The 20,503-nt window shown below is 45.2% G+C and overlaps 2 protein-coding genes across 2 annotated transcripts in view; one reads left to right on the forward strand and one right to left on the reverse strand.

Annotated features, from left to right (window-relative positions):
- Positions 1 to 20,503, forward strand: part of TMIGD1 (transmembrane and immunoglobulin domain containing 1) — a 532,600-nt gene that overhangs the window by 255,040 nt on the left and 257,057 nt on the right. The gene's annotated exons all lie outside the window — the stretch shown is intronic.
- Positions 1 to 20,503, reverse strand: part of CPD (carboxypeptidase D) — a 239,753-nt gene that overhangs the window by 95,332 nt on the left and 123,918 nt on the right. The window contains exon 6 of the mRNA XM_082244945.1: positions 15,110 to 15,301. Within this exon, the coding sequence (XP_082101071.1) occupies positions 15,110 to 15,301 (192 nt within the window). The remainder of the gene's footprint in view (positions 1 to 15,109; positions 15,302 to 20,503) is intronic.

The following is a 20,503-nucleotide window of genomic DNA, read 5'->3' on the forward strand; positions in this document are numbered from 1 at the left end:
CGGCCTCGTGCGATCTACCAGACAATGGCGGCGGCCTGCACAGAATAGCGGCATGTCTGCAGAAGGATCTCGGCCTCACAACCCTTCACCCTCATGGTGGTCAGCGTGGTCGGAGGTACCGGACCCTAGCGGGCCGTATGCGGACCGCTGCTTAGCTGGAGGAATGATCTGGAATGCAGTATACATGTATAGACATCGCCCTGTGGCTACTGACCGGTAGGATACCTTATACTATCACAGTAAAGTTCTAGTACTGCCACTGACTACAATCATTTACACATCTTTACAATTAGATTGTCAGCTCCCAAACCAAGCCTCCTGGCTTCTTGTACACAAAAATCACACTCAATTAGGGGGATCTGTGACATGTTGTAGGATAGAGGGGAACCCATCCTTACCATTACAGAGAGGGGCCCGCGTTCACCACAAGACCCGTCAGGGGGAAAGGGGGAACATACTACTCACCATACCGGAACCAGGCGGGCGCCAACTCCTGACAGTACCCCTCTCCACCGAGGTAGGAGGGCTGTCGACCAATACGGGCGCCGTGACTCATGGTCTTTGGCGTTTCAGCGAGACGTTTAACTCGCAGGGTCAGTCCCCGTCCAGTGGGACTATGTCGCGGCCGACCCAGCGCGGAGCTATGGCCTGCATGCCCTCGTAGGCTGAACTGGGGTGACCACTGGATCTCAACATCCAGCCCGTCGCCCAGTTCAGCTTTCTTGCTTGAAGATCTCACAGGAACACTGGAGAAAAAAAGCTGTCTTAAAAAATTATTTTCTAAGAAAAAAATCCTGCCAGGACCGAAGATCCCAGCAAGGTATCTAGGTCCTTACTCCTGACTAGACAGAAAAAAACTGATTTGCTGAGGCAGAGAGAGAGAGGATATACCCTCTGGGACTGCCCCTAGGGTGTGGCCAGAGCATTTTATTTCCTGTCTAGTCCTACTCCTGTGGAGGCAACATAACCCGAAGGTGCTGTATCACCGAGGACTACGTCTGTCAATGAGCGATAGAGAAATCACTTTTATTTGTTTGAAGTGTTATATATATATTTTTTTATATATATATATATATATATATATATATATATATATAATTGTATTTAATTGGGTAAAGTGACTTTGTGCTATTAAGTAAAATCTGTTGGAGGCACCTTGCTGTATGTATTTTCCTTTTAGGTGACTATTATATCAGGTTCACACTAATGCGTTTTCTGTGACTCACATTTGCGCAGGCACAGCAGCCGATTCATTTAAATGGGCTACTGTACCTACAGGAAACACAAGAAAAAGGTCCCTGCACCTTTATGAAAACGCAGCCGCAGGGAAATTGCATGGTGCAAAATTACCATGTAATTTCCCGCACCAAAAAATGTGCTCCATTTTCAGATGCGCGGTAGTGCCAAAAGGAATAAATGGCAGCCTTGCGCATCTGTAAAAGAGCAGGGGCTCATTTACACTTGCGGTTGGTGAGCAATAAAACATGCTGCTGAGCCTCATTTTACAGCTCCCTATCACTCCCGCCGTTTAAGCTGCAGAGGCAGCAGCTAGAGGTTTACAGATGCCACTGCTGCAATAAGGGGGGGGGGGGCAGTGTAGGTGTCAGTGAATGGGTCAGTGTAGGTGTCAATGTGGGGAGGGTCAGTGGAGGGGGTCAGTGTAGGGAGATCAGTGTAGGTGTCAGTGAAGGGGTCAGTGTAGGTGTCAATTCAATGGGGGGGGGGGGTCAGTGTAGGTGTTAGTGAAAGGGGCAATGTAGGGGGGGGGGGGTAAGTGTAAGGGTTCAGTGAAGGGGGGGGGGGTCAGTGTAGGGGGGTCAGTTTAGGTGTCAATGTAGGGGGGTCAGTACTTCCCTCTTTCTTTCCACCCCACCTTCTCTTTCTCTCTCTCTCTCCTTCCCTCTTTCTTTCCACCTCTCTCTCTCTCTCCTTCCCTCTTTCTGTCCACCTCTCTCTCTCCTTCCCTCTTTCTGTCCACCTCTCTCTCTCCTTCCCTCTTTCAGTCCACCTCTCTCTCTCTCTCGCTCCCAGCCTCTCCTTCCCTCTTAATTTCACTCCTTCTCTCTCTCACTGAATGAATTACAAGGCTGTAGAGAACAGTGCGCCATTGCAAACTTATATTCAGAGGTTTTAATTACATTATTTTAATATAGTGAGTCGTGAACTAAAGTGGGCCAGTCTAAGGCATGAAACTCCAGGGCTGAAAATGAGTCCCACTCCGGCCCTGCTATCAGTGTATGCAAAAAAACTAGAACCGGAAGCTATTTGATCAGATTTCAGTTTATTGCAGTCTGGTCAGTCAATGTTGATTTCTATGGTTTCCTGACTTGTGAACATTGTTCATGGTTTTTCAGGATAAATCTGTATGCACAAGAAGGATTAAAGGCGAAGTCCACCTTAAAAAAATAAATAAAATAAATGCACATAGTTTTGCAGGAAAAAATAAAATGTGCATTTATTATTATTCTTTTTTTTAAAGGAGCCTGCAGAGTATTGAGTCCACAATCAGTGTAATGTAGATGCAAAGTCAGGGTACTGCAAACACTTCTCCAGCTCTCTGCCCCTACCTCTGTATAGGCTTTTAGTTACAAAGCTGGAAGAAAAATCAATGCGCCAAATACCGCACTTCCAGTCCATTGAGGACTACAAGCCCATCTGCCGTGGTGGAAGGTGGAACGTGTAGTTCCTTCATTCACAGATTTCTGTGAATGAATGATGTGGCCGTCGGCTATGGAGTCGCGCAAAATTAAAAGTGACAGCAGCTGCAGGGAAGAAGAACCTTCAAACGCAGTAAGGGGGATTGGGTTGGGGGTGTGAGGAATCTTCAACATGTTACACCTAATTATGGGGGTAACATGGTGCAAAAGATCAACTTAGCCTTTTTCACACTTTCTTCAACATATCTAAAATAACAAGGGGGGGGGGGTGTGGCTTGACGCATGGAGCTGTAAGATGTGCTTCCTTGCAGCTCCCGGTCCTCACAGCTTCCACAGGGCTCTGCTACATTTAAAAACACACCCGAATAGCTCAAATGGGGAGGAATCAACTCAAGGACCCTAAAGGGACAGGTGGTGGCCGTTCCGGTGGCGATCTCGGACATTTCTTCACCCGATTGTCTGCCTCAGCTCAGCGACAGCAAGGATCCAAGACGGCGCCAGCGTCTTCCTCCCCGGCCTGCTCTGAGCCTACATTAGACCTCCAGGTGAGCTCTCGCACCCAGAGAACATCTCCAGAGGGGCCTGAAAGACCCTCTAGATGCGCCAGAAGCCACTCACATGCCTCACTGGGCTCAGGGGATGGATGGGACATGGAATCCCAACTCAAGTCACTTCACAGCTACATTAGATCCCTGCCCACCAAAAATGACTTTGAGCATTATGTGAAGAGAATGGAGAAAACCTATAGGCAGGAGATATCGGACCTTAAAAAAGACAAAGGGGTTTGCTTTGAGGACATAGAAAACACTACAGATGGCCTATGTAATGCCCTACAGTCTCATGAAGAAATCCTTAACACCCACATTGTCATTCTGCAGCAGCTCTCATACCAACAAGACGTCATAGAAAATAGGAACCGTTGGAATCACATAAGAATCCATGGACTGCCTCAATCTGTGTAAGGGAAAGACCTGCCTATGGCAGTGACTGCAATCTTTAATCAACTGTTGCAAAAACCCAAAGATGACCCAATTGAACTGGACCGGGTCCAACGCACCTCAGGCCTGAGAAATCCTGATCCTTCTTTTGTACGCGACACCCTCTGCAGAATCCATTTCTACAGAATTAGGGAGGACATCGTGCGTGCAGCTAACACTCAGGATACCATACTTTTCATTTCCAATAATTTTTATTGAATTTTTGTTTGCAAAGCAAATCAAACATGAACAAATGAAACAGAAGGAGTCAAACAGTACAACAATATTATTCACAAAAAAGAATATGTAGGACATGGAACTCAGGAGAGGAAAATCATGTAAAGGAGTACACATCAGAATCAGTTTCAGAAGATTAATCATGAAAACCAAACCCCACCCATAGTTCCCCACAAAGCTCAGAGCGCCCAGTCACTAACATGGCGATCTACGCCCAGGCACCTCAGAAAGGTGTGTGTCGCCCCCCCACCCGAGCTCAATCCCTTCAGGGTCACAGGGCAGAAGGGTGAACACCACAGCCAGAGCTACCGTGGGGTCAACGACCCCTGACCCCAATATGGCTAAATCACAAAGTCATAACAAAAAGGAAAGTAAGAGAGAGAAGACACAGCAGAGCAGAGAGAGAGAAGTAGAGACAGAAAAGATAGAAGTCCAGGAGTGAGCACCTCTATTCAAGCCTTGCTATGTTAAGGGGGCTCAGACACATCTAGACTACAATGAAGCAGACAGATATTGGAGCCAAGGTTCCCATGTTTTGTCAAGAGAGTAGCCGAGAGGCGTTCGTTAATCATAATCCAGGTAAGTTTATGTTACGAGCTCAAACGGGATGGTCGGGGACCTCCAAGACCTAGCCACGGGTAGCCTAGCCGCTGTGAATATAAACCCTACCATGATCCTGGCCCTAAGCGGGACCTTCACCGAAGAATGCCCTAGTAAGGGTTATTCAGGGGATTTAGGTAGGTTGACTTGTGCGAGGGAATAAATAAAATTATAAACCCGGATCCAGAATCTCTTAACCTTGGGGCAAGACCACCACGTATGCAACATTGTGCCCTGCATGCCACAACCCCGAAAACAAGTAGCTGGAGCCCCCTGAACATAAGCTGCTATTCTCGTTGGCACCATATATCATCTCACCAAAACCTTATAGTTGGCTTTGATCAATGATGTATTACTTTATGACCTGGAAGCACACTGGGCCATCTGATACCAATCCTCAAGATCATGATCGGAAAGGAGGTCATGTTCCCACTTCCGCATATAGAACAATTTGGTCGAAGAGGAGGGGAGTATACCATATTTTTCCGACATATGCCCTGTGTGTTTGTCAAAGGATCTGCATAGAAATTCCATGGGAGTAGACGTGGCAAGATCAGAGACTGCTTGTAAAGATTGTAGATAATGCGTACGCTGTACATAGCGATACAATTCAGAGTTAGGAAGATGGTATTTTTCCTGCAAACAAGCCTTAGGCATGATGCCCCTGTTGTCACAGCAATCAGCAATATGAAGTCCTTTATTAGTCCACCAAGCAAAATTATTGGGTTGGAGACCAGGAGACCAGGGGCGAAAGCAGGATTACCCGTTATAGGAGCCAAAGGGGTATGGGGTGATTTGAAGCCCTGGATTTTTGTTAGCCTATCCCATAGACTCAGGGAAAAGGAAGTGGTGGGGCACAGCATAGGCGGCCTATCCTGCTTAAGCCAAATCAGATGGCTAATGGGCGTAGACTGGTTCGGTGCCGACTCAATGTGCATCCACGTGGACCAATGAGAAAAATGGAAACAAATCAATTGGGCTAGTTGTGCTGCATAATAATATTTCACCAAATCGGGTGCTCCCAGGCCACCTCTAAATTTAGGCGTGAACAACGTGCTCCTGTTCACCCTTGGTCTCTTTTTCCCCCACATAAAGCGTAACAGTTTAGATTGAAAGGCCCGCAAGTCAGACAGCCTGACTGCAATAGGAAGGGTTCGGAACAAGTAAAGCAATCTCTGCAACAGATTAATTTTTAACGTGTAGTCTGCCAAACCAGGAAGAGGATTCCTTTACCACCTCTGAATGTCCTGTAGCATAGTTCTAAACAAAGGAGTATAATTGGCTTGGTATAGTGTGTCTATCGTTGGAGTTAAATAAATTCCCAGGTAAGGGAGAGCCCTGCTCCGCCATTTGAAAAAAAAAAATTGCTCTGTAAGAGCCTTAGAGTGGCAGTGCCCAGATTCAGATTTAGCGCTTCAGATTTGGAATGATTGACCCAGAGACCCGATTTAAGTGTGAAATCCTTGAGGATGCAGTAAAGATTCGGCAAGGTCGTGATTGCAGACGATATCCTCCTAATGATATCATCTCCTAACATGGCACAATTGTGTTCCACCCCCCCACAATGGATTCCCTTAATGTCTGGGTGTTGCCGAAGTTTAATGTCTAGAGGTTCGAGGGCCAATATAAATATTAAGCCAGAAAGAGGGCAACCCTGCCTCGTGCCTCTCCAAACATTCAGTCTGGAGGATCAAAAACCCTTGACTACCACCTGAGCAGTGGGTGTGGCATAAAAGGCAGTCAATACTGTCAGAAAGCAGGGGCCCAAAACCATAGCTTTGCAGTATGAAAAACATGTACTCCCATGAAAGGGAGTCAAAAGCTTTGCATAAATCTAGCGACAAGAGCATGCCCTTGCGGAGGCCCCCCCCCCCCCCATCCCAGTCAGAGTGGAGCTATAATATCGATTAAACGACGGGTTTGGTCGGGGGCCTGTTCCTGAGACACGAAACCTACCTGGTCCGGGTGTATATACCTGGCCAGGAAGGAGTGCAGTCGGGTGGCCAATATTTTGGTCATCAACTTAAAGTCCACGTTAATAAGGGAAATCGGGCGATCGTAGGTCGATATATTTTTTGTAAGAATGACCCGTGAACCCATCCGGGCCAGGTGCCCTGGAGGGATTCAAGGATTTAATGGGCGCTCTCACCTCCCCCTCTATGAATTCTGTGTCAAGGAATGCCACATGGTCTTTATGTGGAGCGTAGCGGTCCTGGAAAAGCATATAGGTTATAGTAGAAAGCATGAAATTCACGCACAATTAGGTCAGGATTTTGGGACAGTTTACCTGAACGAAGACGCAAGCAAGGAAGCACAGGATTATATGGACGAGGGTTAAACTTTCTTGCCAAAAGGGTGGAGGGTTTATCTCCCAGGGTATAGAAACGGTGGCAGGACCAGGATACTCCTGTAATGCTCTTCCCAGACCTCTCCCACCAGACCCTGGCTATGCGGAGAGCATTGAAGCCTCTGACACAGCTTTTGAAAGAGCGCAGAATTAAATACCAGTGGCGTTTTCCCTTCCAGCCCTAATCAGTCCATCATTAGGGCAAGATGGCGTTGTTTCCCAAGCTTGGAGATTTCCCAACCTTCCTCAGCACGTTGGAGATCCCTCAGGTTTTCTTGCCAGATTGGCCCTTTTCTCCAACCACACCAGGTCTGCCCTTTGCTTCACAGTGGCATAAGCAAGGCCATAAGAAGAGACCAAGGTACTCTTCACAAAAGACCCCAAAATATTGATCTACTCCCTGGGGGATCTTTCATTTGCTTTCCCATTACAGAAATTTCCTTGTTCTTTTTCGAGGTTCGTCACACCCTGCCTCTGAAGTTTGTTCCACCTGACTCCTAAGTCAATGCGTCATTGTTCCTCTTCAGATTTTTTACTTTTTTTTTCCTCTTAATTTTGCCTGTCAATCAGAAAAGTCGCACTGACTGATATTTCTGATCAATTTTACAGGCTTTTTTATAGACTCAGTTACTATGTTTTAGTGACCTTTTTTTCCCTTTTTTTTTTTTTGCATTATACCTACATCTTGGTAATTTTTCTGATGCATGCATTATTCACTGACATTATGTGCTTTAGGATGTGCTTGTTTCCCCATGTCTATATTCTTCCCTAATGCCTAGTTATGCATGGGTTTCTTTAAATACCCTTTCCTGATACTATTTCTTTTTTTTTTTCTGTCCTGTGGATTGTGAGGGCTGGGTGTTACCCAATGTGTCTCACTCGTTCCCCACCTAGGCCGTTCAGTGCCAACGAATACACCGTTTTTTGATTAGACAATTTCTATGCTTTTGGTTATGCATTTTTATTAATTTTCTGTGTTTTGGAGCCACTAGTGGCCAATGTATTTTCTGTTCCTGTCTCCTTTGGCCCTCTTATGACGTGCATTATTTTTCCATCCTCCTGAGGGTTTGGCGTCAGGAATGGCGTTTCTCTTTTTTCCTTTTTCCTCATCTTTTTGTCTATTCTTTTTCTACTTCATATCTCCTTGCTCCCTCCTTGTTGCGCCCTTTCCTATCCTTGTCCTAATGGGATCTATGGGCTAGAGAGAGGTTCAAATTTGTATGCTTCCTCTTCCTCCCCTCCTGTGATCTTTTTTAACCTACCATGGAAGTCAGATGTCCAGTAAGTTTAGCTACTAATAACGGTCGAGATATTAATACTTCAGAGAAACTGAGCCAAATCCTACATCATTTTCATAAGACTCCTCCTAGCATTTTACTCCTACAGGAAACGCATTTTCGCACAGACTCCATACTAGTTCTGCATAACCGCTATGACACCACTTGGTTTCACAGTTCCAACCCACAGTCTAAATCTAAGGGGGTTTTTATTGCCTTCCATAAGTCCTTCCACCCTGAGGTTCTCGATTCTCTCAAAGATTATGGTTGTCGATACATCTTTCTAAAACTGAAATTCCAGAATTATTATTTATTTTTATTTTTTTACAGTGACCAATGTTTACGCTCCTAACCAGGACCAGGTTTGGCTTCTCTACATGATTCTCACAAGAATAACTTCTTTCGGTGGTCCCGGTTTCATCATAGGCGGTGATATCAACGTTGCCCTTTCACCATCCGCGGACACCTCCTCTGCTAAGTCCTCAGTTTCCACCTCCACAATTGCACACATTACAACTCTCCTGCATTCCACCCAATTGGTAGATGTCTGACGCATCCAACTACCCATGGAGAGGGACTACAGCTATTATTCGGTAGCTCACAATACCTACAGTAGATTGGACTACTTTATAATATCTCAATCCTTATCGGATTCCTCGCTTCAGGCCTTCATGGGTCATCTTCTCTGGTCTGACCATGCGCCAGTACACATGACAGTAGCGTGACCTCCTACCCCTCAACATGGAACATTCCGGCATCTAAATGACAACTTTCTTAAGGATTGCCTCTGTGAGACAGAAGTGCCCAAGACCATCTGGAACTTTGTTTCCGACCATGCTTCGGATACTACCTCCCCTCTCACGCTACGGGAAGCTTAAAAATGTAGTGTCCTAATCCAAGATGGTTCCTGTCTGAAAAAGATTAGAGCAGTAAAAATTGATCATTTACTCATTACTATAACCGATCTTGAAACCTGCCATAAGCAGAATTTGGAACTTTCAGTCTACGTTACCTTATCCAATTCCTGGCATGACCTGATCCAACTGTTAGTCTCTCACTCCCTTATAGCGCGTGACAAAGCCTGTAATCGCTATTAATTCCTGGCTAATAAGTGTGGAGAACTTTGCATTCGAGACCCCCTTGTCACCCCATTCCATTTATCAGTCGCCCTGATACCGGGAAGGTTTTTAACGCGCAGGGCATCTCTTCCTCTTTCCATCAATATTATTCCCAGTTCTATAATTTATCCCCTTAGACAGCTAATGCAGGGCTCGACAAATCCCATACGCCAGGTTGCAATTGCAACTAGAAATTGCCTCCTGGCACCTAATCTTTTGTCACCCCATTAATTTGTTTGCACCAGGCACAAGTAATTTCTAAAGCCGTATCCCTCAGCCTATCGCATGCCAGCACCATGAATGTAACGCCCATTATCTCTCCACCCACAGGCCAAAAGCACGGAATGTCTTCTTATCTTACTCCCGTTTATTGCAGGCAACGCCCCATTTTTTTTTTCTGGACGGGGTCTGTCGGACATCAATCCCGGGTGCAGCTAGCAAGGCTGTTCGGTTCCAGAGCCAGACTTCTAGCCTGTCACTCCCGCAAGCGGAGACAGAAAGGGGGGTTTCGGGAAGACAGCAGAGGAAGAGAGCGGGAAGAGGCAGCCAGCATCTGCTGGTATAGTGACCTGTCTCCTGTATAGAGTGTAGCAGAGTCGCAGACACACGTGGGTAGCTATTCAGTGTGGGGGCCCTGGGTGAGGTGAGGCTAGCCCAGTTCAGCCCCCGTTTTATGAGGTGTGGGGAGCTCCTTCCTTCAGTCTCTGCCTTGTACTGCATGTATTCAGGGCTGAGCCCTCTGCTCATCTCTCCCATCCTCTGCTGGGGCCCATTCACACCATAAAACTACAGAGGTCTGGGTGGGGAGTGTACAGTAGTGCTCAGTGGCCCCAGCTGCTCCGTCATCCCCCCCCCCCACACACATAAAACTGTACTGATAGAATATGCTGTAGGCAGGTCTACGCGGGAATGCGGGAAAAAGGTGTGTTCAGGATAATCCCCCTCAACCCCCATGATGAGCGTGGGGATCAGCGGAGCCCCCATGGTGAATGCTGGGTTTAGCAGAACCCCCATACTGAGTGCAGGGATCAGCAGAATCCTTATGGTGAGAGCAGAGATCAGCAGAATCCCTATGGTGAGTGCAGGGATCAGCAGAATCCCTATGGTGAGTGCAGGGATCAGCAGAATCCCTATGGTGAGTGCAGGGATCAGCAGAATCCCTATGGTGAGTGCAGGGATCAGCAGAATCCCTATGGTGAGTGCAGGGATCAGCAGAATCCCTATGGTGAGAGCAGGGATCAGCAGAATCCCTATGGTGAGAGCAGGGATCAGCAGAATCCCTATGGTGACAGCAGGGATCAGCAGAATCCCTATGGTGAGAGCAGGGATCAGCAGAATCCCTATGGTGAGAGCAGGGATCAGCAGAATCCCCATGGCGAGCGTGGGGATCAATGGAAACTCACATGATGAGGCAGGGATCAGCGGAGTCCCCCATGGTGAGCAGGGGGATCAGGGGATTCCTCTGTGGTGAGCGTGGGGATCACCCCCATTGACAGGGCTTGACAAAAAAGCTGGATCAATACTCAGGATGCTTCAGACCTAGATAAACCCTTGGTCGAACCTGAATTTTTAGGTGCCATCAAGGATTTGAAAATGGGCAAATGCCCTGGCCCAGATGGCTTTACCCCTAGACTCTACAAAACCTTTGTGCCCCACTTGAACCCTATTTTATCTAAAAGCATTTAAATCTATTGACGCCTCCTCCTGACCCTCTTAAGATCTTTTATCGGCCAATATATCTATCATTCCGAAACCGAGTCAAGACCCCTCACAATATAGTAGCTATAGACCTATCTCTCACTTAAATATTGATATCAAACTCTTTGCGAAAGTACTTGCCAACTCTTACCAGCTATTATCCACAAGGACCAGGTAGGCTTTGTCCCGGGCAGAGGGCACAGAACAACATGACCAAAACGATACTTCTCATTTCTTATATTCAAAGACATAATTTTAAGTCATGCCTTTTATCCTTCGACACCGAACAGGCGTTTGATAGGGTTGATTGGCAATTTTTACGCCTTTCTTTAGTGCAACTAGGATTGGGAGATGCATTTAATTCCAAGGTTATGTCTCTTTACTCTCGACCTTCCACGTCAATCCTAGTGAATGACTCCTTGTCAGAGTCGTTTGACATATCTAATGGCACACGGCAGGGGTGCCCCCTTTCCCTGCTCTTATTTGTCATCGTCATAGAACAACTGCCGTGTGCCATTTGTCAAAATGATTCCATCCAAGGTATCCAAACCCTGTCCCCCCACAATAAAATATCCCTTTATGCCGATGACCTCTTGGTCTATGTCCAGAATTCACATACCTCCCTCCCCTCACTTTTTCAGGAATTTCATAGATTCGGGGTTCTTCACAATTTCAAACTTAATATTTACAAAACAGAGGGTCTCAATGTGTCTATGTTGGTGGGTATGATGTCACAACACCGTGCCAACTTTTATTTTCAGTGGCAATTTAAGGGCATCTCGTGCACCAGATCTCGTGCACTCTACTATAAGGCAGCTATAATGGCATGCATACTTGAATGGTTCTCTCGCCCCTTTACTAAAGCCTCTACCATAATTGAGCAAGATCTGACCCTGGTTGACCTTAGAGCTCTTCTGTGGGGCTAAAATCATAACTTCCACTTCCTTCACTCTTCATCTCCCCTGACATTGGCTGCTCTTCGTTTATGGGATAAGAAAGGCCTATGTTCCGTTCTTTCCTCTGATCCCTCCCCCCTCACTCTGCTATTTGATAATCCTGATTTCTCCCAAAGGATAGGAGCCTCCACAGTGGGCTCTTTCTCCCGTTCTACTTAACCGAGAGCAGACGTGTTGGTGCATCCCCAACTTGGAACTTGTCTTCATTTGTCCTCTTTTTGTAAACAGTTATCCCTCTCCGCCCAAATACATCGCTCTTATATATGAATTTGAACGGCTGTGCTCTCTCCATGAATTGCCCAGACCTCTACTTTCCACCCTCTACCACCGAATTCACACATTAACACATGATTGGTATGGGTCACGGAACTGGGAAAGGAGCTCTCTAGGGCAGATTGGCAGACGACCTTTCATTTCACGCACAAGTCTTCCATCTCCTGCTATTCCCAAGAAAAGAATTTCAAGATCCTTGTTCGATGGTACAGGAACCCATCTACCTTATACAAAATATTTCCATCTACTGCCTGCTACTTGCTGGCATTGTGGATTGAACATGGGTTAGTACTTACACATCTGGTGGCAATGTGTAGGGATATGAACTTTCTGGGACCAGGTTTTTAAAGTTTTTAACAAAATTTATGAAAACTCATTGACACCTACACCCGAGATTGCTCTTCTATCCATGCTTCCTGGCTCTATATCCTCACAAAAGCAGAACCTCTAATATTTTTTTTCTAACTGCAGCATGACAGATCTTCCCCCTATTCTGGAAAACAGCCGCCACTCTATTATCTCTGTGGGTTTACACTGTGAACAACATTACGTGAAAAGAGAAATGTTGGTGCTTGATAATGACTCGTTTGAGATCTTATGGTGTATCCATTGGATCCATTTCTCTTCTTCTACTTCTCGCACAGAAATGCTCTCCACCCCTGGGGGTGCATCCTCACTTTTACCATAACTTGGGCCCACTATGATATAATTTCGCGTCACGATTTCCCTATCCTCACTTCCCCTTGTTTATATATAAATATATATATTTTTTTCTTTCTTTTTTTCACCATATTTTATGGCTACTCAAATAAAACGTCTCTCGATCGACTAGGCCTTAGACCCTACATCCCTCTTTCTTCTTCCCCTCTATTCGCTTTCATTGTTTATTCATTTTTTGAACACTATGCACACCAGACTGTATGTGGGTCATCTCCATTGTGGCTCAGACAATGGATACTTATATGCATTCCGATACGGATATGCCGGTTTTCTTTTTTTTTTTTTTGTTTTGTTCATATCCACTAGTACGTTTCTTGCGGATATGAAGTTCATGTTAACCCTGTTTTTTATTGATAGACACAACCTCCAGTTCAGACTGATTTGTCTTGACTTACATGTCATGCTTTGGGCGATAGCCATTGCTGCTCACTTGTAACCATATTGATGTGTTCTATCTTTTTCTTTGTTAAAAAAAAGTACACAATAAAAAAAATAGTTTCACCTCTAAAAAAACACTAGGGGGACTTTACTAAGAGTAGAGCAGACATAATCTGGAGCAGCTGTACATAGTATCCAATCAGTTTCCATCTTCAACTTGTATAGTTAGGGCTCTTTCACACGGACGATCCGATCAGATCCGCCTGTCAGTTTTTTAGGCGGATCTGATCGGATCCACCATGCAGCTCTATAGGGCAGCGGATGTCAGCGGAGACACCTCCGCTGACACCAGCTGACATCCGTATCCGATCCTGTCCATGAAATCTGGACGGATGGAAACCCTATTTTTCCATCCGTTCAGGGATCGGATCGGATGAGAGCGGACAGACAGTCCGCTATCATCCGATCCCCCATAGAGAGCAGCAGGAGCAGTGACACCTCCCTCTCCGCACTGCAAGCGGAGACGGCGCTGTCATCCGCCGGCTCAGCAGGGATCGCGAATCGATCCCCGCTGAGCAGCACGGATCTGCCTACGGAGGCGGACTGTGTGAAAGAGCCCTTAAGCTTTGAAAATAAAAAAGATAGAAGCTGACTGGTTGCCATGCACAGCTGCTCCAGATTCTGTCTGCTCCAGTCATAGTGAATTCCCCTCACTGTAAGTTAGCAAATGTGTCTGAAAGAATGTTGTCCAATGCAACACAACGGCTTGCTAACAATGGCCACATATTTGCATGCATTAGTGTAAATACAGCTGTGCCGAGAACTTGGATTGAAACACCTCACCGCACAGATCAGCCAGACAGGAATATGTCACTTTTAACCCCTTGGAGCCGGCACCTCCCAGGCCCAGCCCTATAAGGGGTTTAGGATGGCAGGAGGCGGGATGAAGTTTGATTATGTGACTGCGGTGATTGGCTGTCATGGCGGTCACATGATTGGAAAGCTCCCGATTGCAAGTAGTGATCAGAAGCTTTCCATTAGCCGCCGGGAGCGCACGCGTGCTCTGTGCGCTCCCGGCGGCTAATGGAAAGCTTCTGATCGCTTCCTGTCTGGCTGATCTGTGCGGTGAGGTGTTTCAATCCAAGTTCTGCTGGAAAAAGGTGTGAGGTAACTGGCTTAAAGCGTATTTCTACTTTTGCAGCCAAATTAGGATAACACCTACTTAATATTTTTGTTTCACGTTTCTATGCACATAAAGTAAAAAAAAAAAAAAAATTGCTGCTTCCATTTTTACTTGCTTAAAAATCCTACCTGGGTTTCCCTGTACAGGGAGAGAAAGCCACAGTTACCAATCTTTATTACATTATTAAGCTCCTATACAGACAGAGGCAAAGTGTCATACTGGATTACTGCACAGATCTGAAAGAAATGGGTAAAGCACACCAAAACACAGCAAAAAAAAATACACATGCATATTGTATTTAGACAATATTTTCTTATTCTGTGGCTCAGCTTTAAATAGTGAGATATCAGAAGCAGATCAAGTGTTAGATCAAGAGGTATGTGCAGATCTCTACCATTTGCAAACTGAACTGTATCAGGTCCTAGTGTCTTGTCGGTATGAAAAAGGTTGATTTGTGAAATTAGGTTACCATACATTCAGCTTGTACTGATGTGCCCTGTATAGGTTCTAGGTGGTATCAAAGTAATAGTGGTAGCATAAGGGTGACTAAAGGCATATAGCTGTCCTTCCAAAATCACTGCACCAGCAATAAAAAAAAAAAAAAAAAAAAAACACTTTGTAAGCAATTTAAAATAAAAACATTAGTAGTTATAAAGTTTGAAATATCTGAAAGAATTTAAAGAATTACCTTCATGGGCTCTCTCATAGCCATCAGGGTTCATGGAGGGCATAATGTGAATCCTGGTAGTACGGATCAGATGAGTGACCTCAGGGTCAGTCCCATAGTTTTTGCAGAGATATTCAATAAGGTTTAGTAACAGCTCCCGTCCTACAACTTCATTACCATGCATGTTGCCAATGTACTTAAACTCAGGCTCACCTGCAACATGAAAGTCACAGACTTCAGTATACATATTAAAAGTTTATTTTAAGACAGTATTATGACATTTCATGTAACGGTGCAACAGAAGACACATTTGGTGGCACATTAGGTATAGGTTACATTGGATCCCTATAACACTGATAAAAATAAAATCCATTACCATTTTATCTTCCTTTAACCATGGGTTTTTTTAATAAACAGAGACCACAAAGTCTAGGTATAGGGCAGTGATTGCGAACCTTGGCAGCCCAGATGTTTTGGAACTACATTTCCCATGATGCTCATGCACTCTGCAGTGTAGTTGAGCACAATAGGAAATGTAGTTCCAAAACATCTTGGGTGCCAAGGTTTGTCATCACTGGTATAGCATAAGAAAAAACAAAATACAATCATAAAACATAAAGAAAAGACACGTATGAAGAAAAATTCTGTTCAGTTCACCACTGCTCTCAGCCCTTAAAGAGGAAGTAAAGCTTCCTCTGTAACTTGTACCTATAGGTAAGCCCTGTAATAAGGCTTACCTACAGGCACTGTAAATATTTCCTAAGCATGCACCGTTTAGGAGATATTTACTTTGCATGCAACCAGTGAAATCACTGGCGCATGCACTCTCCAGCAACGTTCCTTCAGAGCCCTGTGCCGTCAACGGCGGCTTCCGCGCGCATATGCGGGAGTGACAAACAGGAAGGAAGGCGGCTGAACATGTCGGTCATGTCACCAGTGAGTGGGTGGCTACATTCGAAGTTAAGTATTTCATAATTCATATTCTCATTATTCCTGTCAGTCTTTCAGGTTTTATTTTTTTTTTCCTGAGGTTTACAACATCTTTAAAGGCCAAGTTCACCTTTAAAGTGGTCGTAAACCCTCACATATACCAAGTGAAGCAACTGGCCTCAGGTAAAACACATCCTCCTACATAAATTATACCTATTTATCTGCAGTCTTCTCTCCTCTATGGCTGTTTAAAGTGCTGAATTTATACAGCTTTTCTGAGATTTAGAAAGTTGGGAGCAGGGAGCTAAAATTACACTCTGCAGAGCTCAGTGAGAACTGACTGGAGGAAAGTGATTTACCCCCTTTACACAGCAACAGAGCTGAAACTGTCAATCACAGGCTATGTGCTGCAGTGTTAATTTCGTCGACTAAAACCGACTAAAACGTTTTCGTCGACTAAATTAACACAATTTTAGTCAACTAAAATACGACTAAAACTAAAACAATTCAGATGACTAAAATACAACTAAAACTAAAATGGCATTTTAGTCAAAAGACTATAACTAAAACTAAATCGAAATTTGCTGCCAAAATTAACACTGGTGCATGCTCAAAGCTTAATACCATAAATAATAACATCATAGATTTTTCACTCCAGGACCAGCAGTAGTATATAATGAGTTTGGAATTTGTAGAGAAATGCTTAAATAATGCATTACAAATTACAATTGCGAGTCGGGGGAGGAGCCTGTCAATGGCGCCAGCTCTGACCGCTTGCTAGAGCGCCGGACCGCCGCCCAGGGGAACGAGTGAGACGCTCGATCCTCCAGCCTCCATGCACGCCTGATCGGACCCCCGCCGCCCCTCTCCGCTCGTATCAGCCCCAGCGAAATCTCAGGGAGAACCCGGCAGACGGCGGGAGATGAGGGACTCGATAGAGACTGGCCCCATTCCGGGAGGTTCCAGCTGAACGAGGCAGACGCCGCCGCCCTGGTGAGAGCAGGAGCGGAAGGGGAGAGCGCTTCAATCCCTCCGGTCTCCTGCAAATAGCTCGGTAGACTTTTCTGCAGGGACCTGACCTGGAGAAAAAGTCGGGATACCGGCAGGTGGAACACCCCCCTTACAACTCAACATAAGAAGCGCCCAAGACAGAATCGAGGTGGATCGGTGAGAGGGGGAAATCCCCCCTGATTTATTCTATTTTCAGTTTGACTGTTTTATGAACCTATGTGCAACCCCTAAGTACTTTTTCATCTGTGTGCAGTTTAAAGCACTAGCTGGACTGTCTAGGAAAATGTGCAATGTCCGAATAAGTGACTGAAGGGACTGCAAAAATAATAATACAGCCAATCAGGCTGTGGGGCGGTGGGCTGGCTGGGGGAATACAAAGGAGGTGAGCAAACCAGAGTGCGGCTAAACTGTTAGGTAAAGGACGGATAAGAGAATGAAGGACCCCCTACTCTGATGAACCTCCCAGCCCTCCCCTTATATTACATAGACAGTATTACCACCGAGATTATACCATGGGGAGAGGGATGGATGGACGGAAATAGGAGGAGATAGGACTCCCTCAATCTCGCTCCTCGCTTGACCCTCAGGTCCATATAGTTGGCTAAAGTGCTGGGTAATCAGAAAACTCCATCCGAAGAGGCTATTACAGGGCATCTTACATCTTACACAAGGATGGAATGACCCTCAGCCCTCCACGTATCGGTGGAGCTGAAAAGGCCAAACTGTAGTACTCTAGGGAGAAGCTGCTAGGATAATTGAGAAATCTCAGGACGTATAATCCGGGCCAAAAGATCCATTTGGGACTTTGCTTTATTCCTTCTCGGGAAGGAGGCGTGAGGGCTAAAGGAGGGAGATATATAAGGCCCATACGGGACCACCACATAAGGGTCAACGTATTGAGCACACACGATTAGATCTGTATATCCTCCTGTATTCTACACGCTTGGAGACCTTTTTTTTTTTTTTTGCTCATCTGGCCACCATGTAAAGACTGTATGAAATTAAAGGGTCACATGTATAAACATTTCCTTTCATATCTACTCTGAGAGTCTGAGATCCTGGACAAAAACCCAGTGAGGGTTGTAAGAGTGGTACACCTGCAAGGAATAAAGGAGAGGGAAATACCTATAGAGCTGGACTTGCCTAGTATAAAAACCTAAAAAATAGGCAGAAGCCCCCCTGTAGCAAGAGCACAGACATTACCAATGGCCCCCCACTAAAGGGAAAAAACATGTCTAAAATTAAGAATAAAACAAAGGAGACAACAGGGAAACCAGCAAAAATTTCGGCTAGCCCGGGGACTATCAAAATGTATATGACCCAGGGAAAGGCCAAAATGTAAGTGCCGAAACTCAACCAGTTGTAAGATCAAAGCAAATCAGTGAAGGAAATAGAAAGACAAAGGGAACAAAAGCATCAGGCGGAACAGGAGAGGAGAGCCTAGATCTATCCAGAGAAAGCTCATTAATAGTAGAAGACTTGATCTCTGGGAAGGGAGATGATCTAAGGACGATCGACCTCCCCCCTACAAAATCAGAAATGATGGAAATGTTCTCGAATCTGGATAGATCAATTAAAACCGAGATGGCCGCCCTATACAAAGATCTGGGGCATACATTGACAAGAGTAGAGGAAACGGAAAGGAAGATTAACAACCACGGGAAAAAGTTATCAAAATTAACTAAACAAGTGAAGAAACTGCAGCTAGAACAGAGGAATACTCTCTATAAGATGGAGGACCAGGAGAATAGAAATAGAAGGAAGTACTTGCGGATTAGAGGACTTCCGGAAAAAGATAAAGAAGAAAAATTACAACAAATGCTTGAAAGTGTACTCAACCCACTTCTTGGGAATCCCCCGATAGATAAAATAGAATTCGAAAGGGTACACAGAGTACGGAAACCTCCTAATGCTCCAAAGGAAAAGCCAAGAGACGTGATAGTGAGATTTCACAAATACGAAGAGCCCAAATCTGGGAAAAAATGAGAGAAAGGCCAACTTTACGATATGAAGAAGAAGATCTACAAATTTTCCCAGATCTCTCACAGGCAACATTGAACAGAAAGCGGATCCTAAAACCAGTAGTGGAGGAATTAAAAAAGCAAAATATACAGTATTTTTGGAGTCACCCGCCGGGACTGGGAGCACGAAGAGAGGGGAAGTCGGTTACCCTGAGGTTCCCGGAAGATATTACAACATTCTGCGAGACTTTAAAGATACCAGAAATAAAGGTCCCGGGTTGGACAGAACAAGGCAACCTAGAGGAAGACTCAGAAGAAGAAACCCAGTGGAAGGAGAAAAAAAAAAAGAAGGACGTGAAAACTAAAGAAAAAAGAAATTAAGAATAAGAGACCTGATTGGGGGGAGTGAGCGGAGGGGGGGAGGAGGGCGGAGGAGATAGGAGGGGAAATAGCGATGAATTAAAAAAAAAACAAAAAAAAATGGGCGGCTACACGGTGAGATAGCAGGTGGTAACCCCTCTACCCAACCATGGGAGGGAGGGGAGGGAAGGGCGAGCAGGGGCAGAGCTCAACCCTGGGAGAATGTCGATCGAGAGGGAGAGGAGGTGAATCGACTACCCTAGCAAGAGGGGAGGAGAGAACTAGGGGCCCAAGAGGGTGGAGGGAAAGGGGGGGGGGAGTAGGGGGGAGGGTAGGGGGGGAGGGAGGGGGGGAAGAGGGAGTGCGGAACTAGGAAAAATAAAACTAAGAATGAACTCTACCCATAAAATCAAATATCTGCATCTAACAAGTGAACATACTCTGAGAAAGAAAACCCCAGGAAAACCTAATAAAAGAAAATGAGTACAGTAAACTATTTATCATATAATGTACGCGGGATGAACTCACCCATAAAGAGACAAAAAATTTTAGGGGAAATTAAATACCTAAAAGCAGATGTAGTATTCCTACAGGAGACCCATATTAGATACGAGTCAAATATTAGATTGTATTCCCCAAGCCACCCCACTTGGTTTTATGCAGATACATTAAAAAAAAAATCAAGTGGAGTGGCGATAGGCCTCGCCAGAGGGATCAGATTTGTCCTAGAGGACAGGCTGGCCGACCCGGAGGGCAGATTTCTCTTCCTGAAGGGGACGCTTAATGGAGAAGAGGTGACACTGGTAAATATCTATAGTCCCAATGAGGGACAAATAGCCTTCTTGGGGAGGATACTAGGGAAATTAATGAATTTTAAGAGGGGAGGAGTGGTCTTGGCGGGGGATCTCAACCTTAGCCTAGATCCAAAGATGGATAATACATCTCGATTTCAAAGGTGCTAGAAACATCAGATTAAGAATCTTATGACAAAATTATATCAGAATCAATTAGCAGATATTTGGAGAATACTTAACCCAAAAGAGAGAGATTATACATACTATTCAAATGTACACAAGACATATTCAAGAATTGATTATCTTTTAATAGAGCACCAATGGATCGAGAAAGCATCCGAGGCCAGGGTTGGGATTAG

The sequence above is a fragment of the Pelophylax lessonae genome (assembly GCF_965119305.1).
Source record: "Pelophylax lessonae genome assembly, chromosome: 2".
In the NCBI taxonomy this organism is placed as follows: Eukaryota; Metazoa; Chordata; class Amphibia; order Anura; family Ranidae; genus Pelophylax; species Pelophylax lessonae.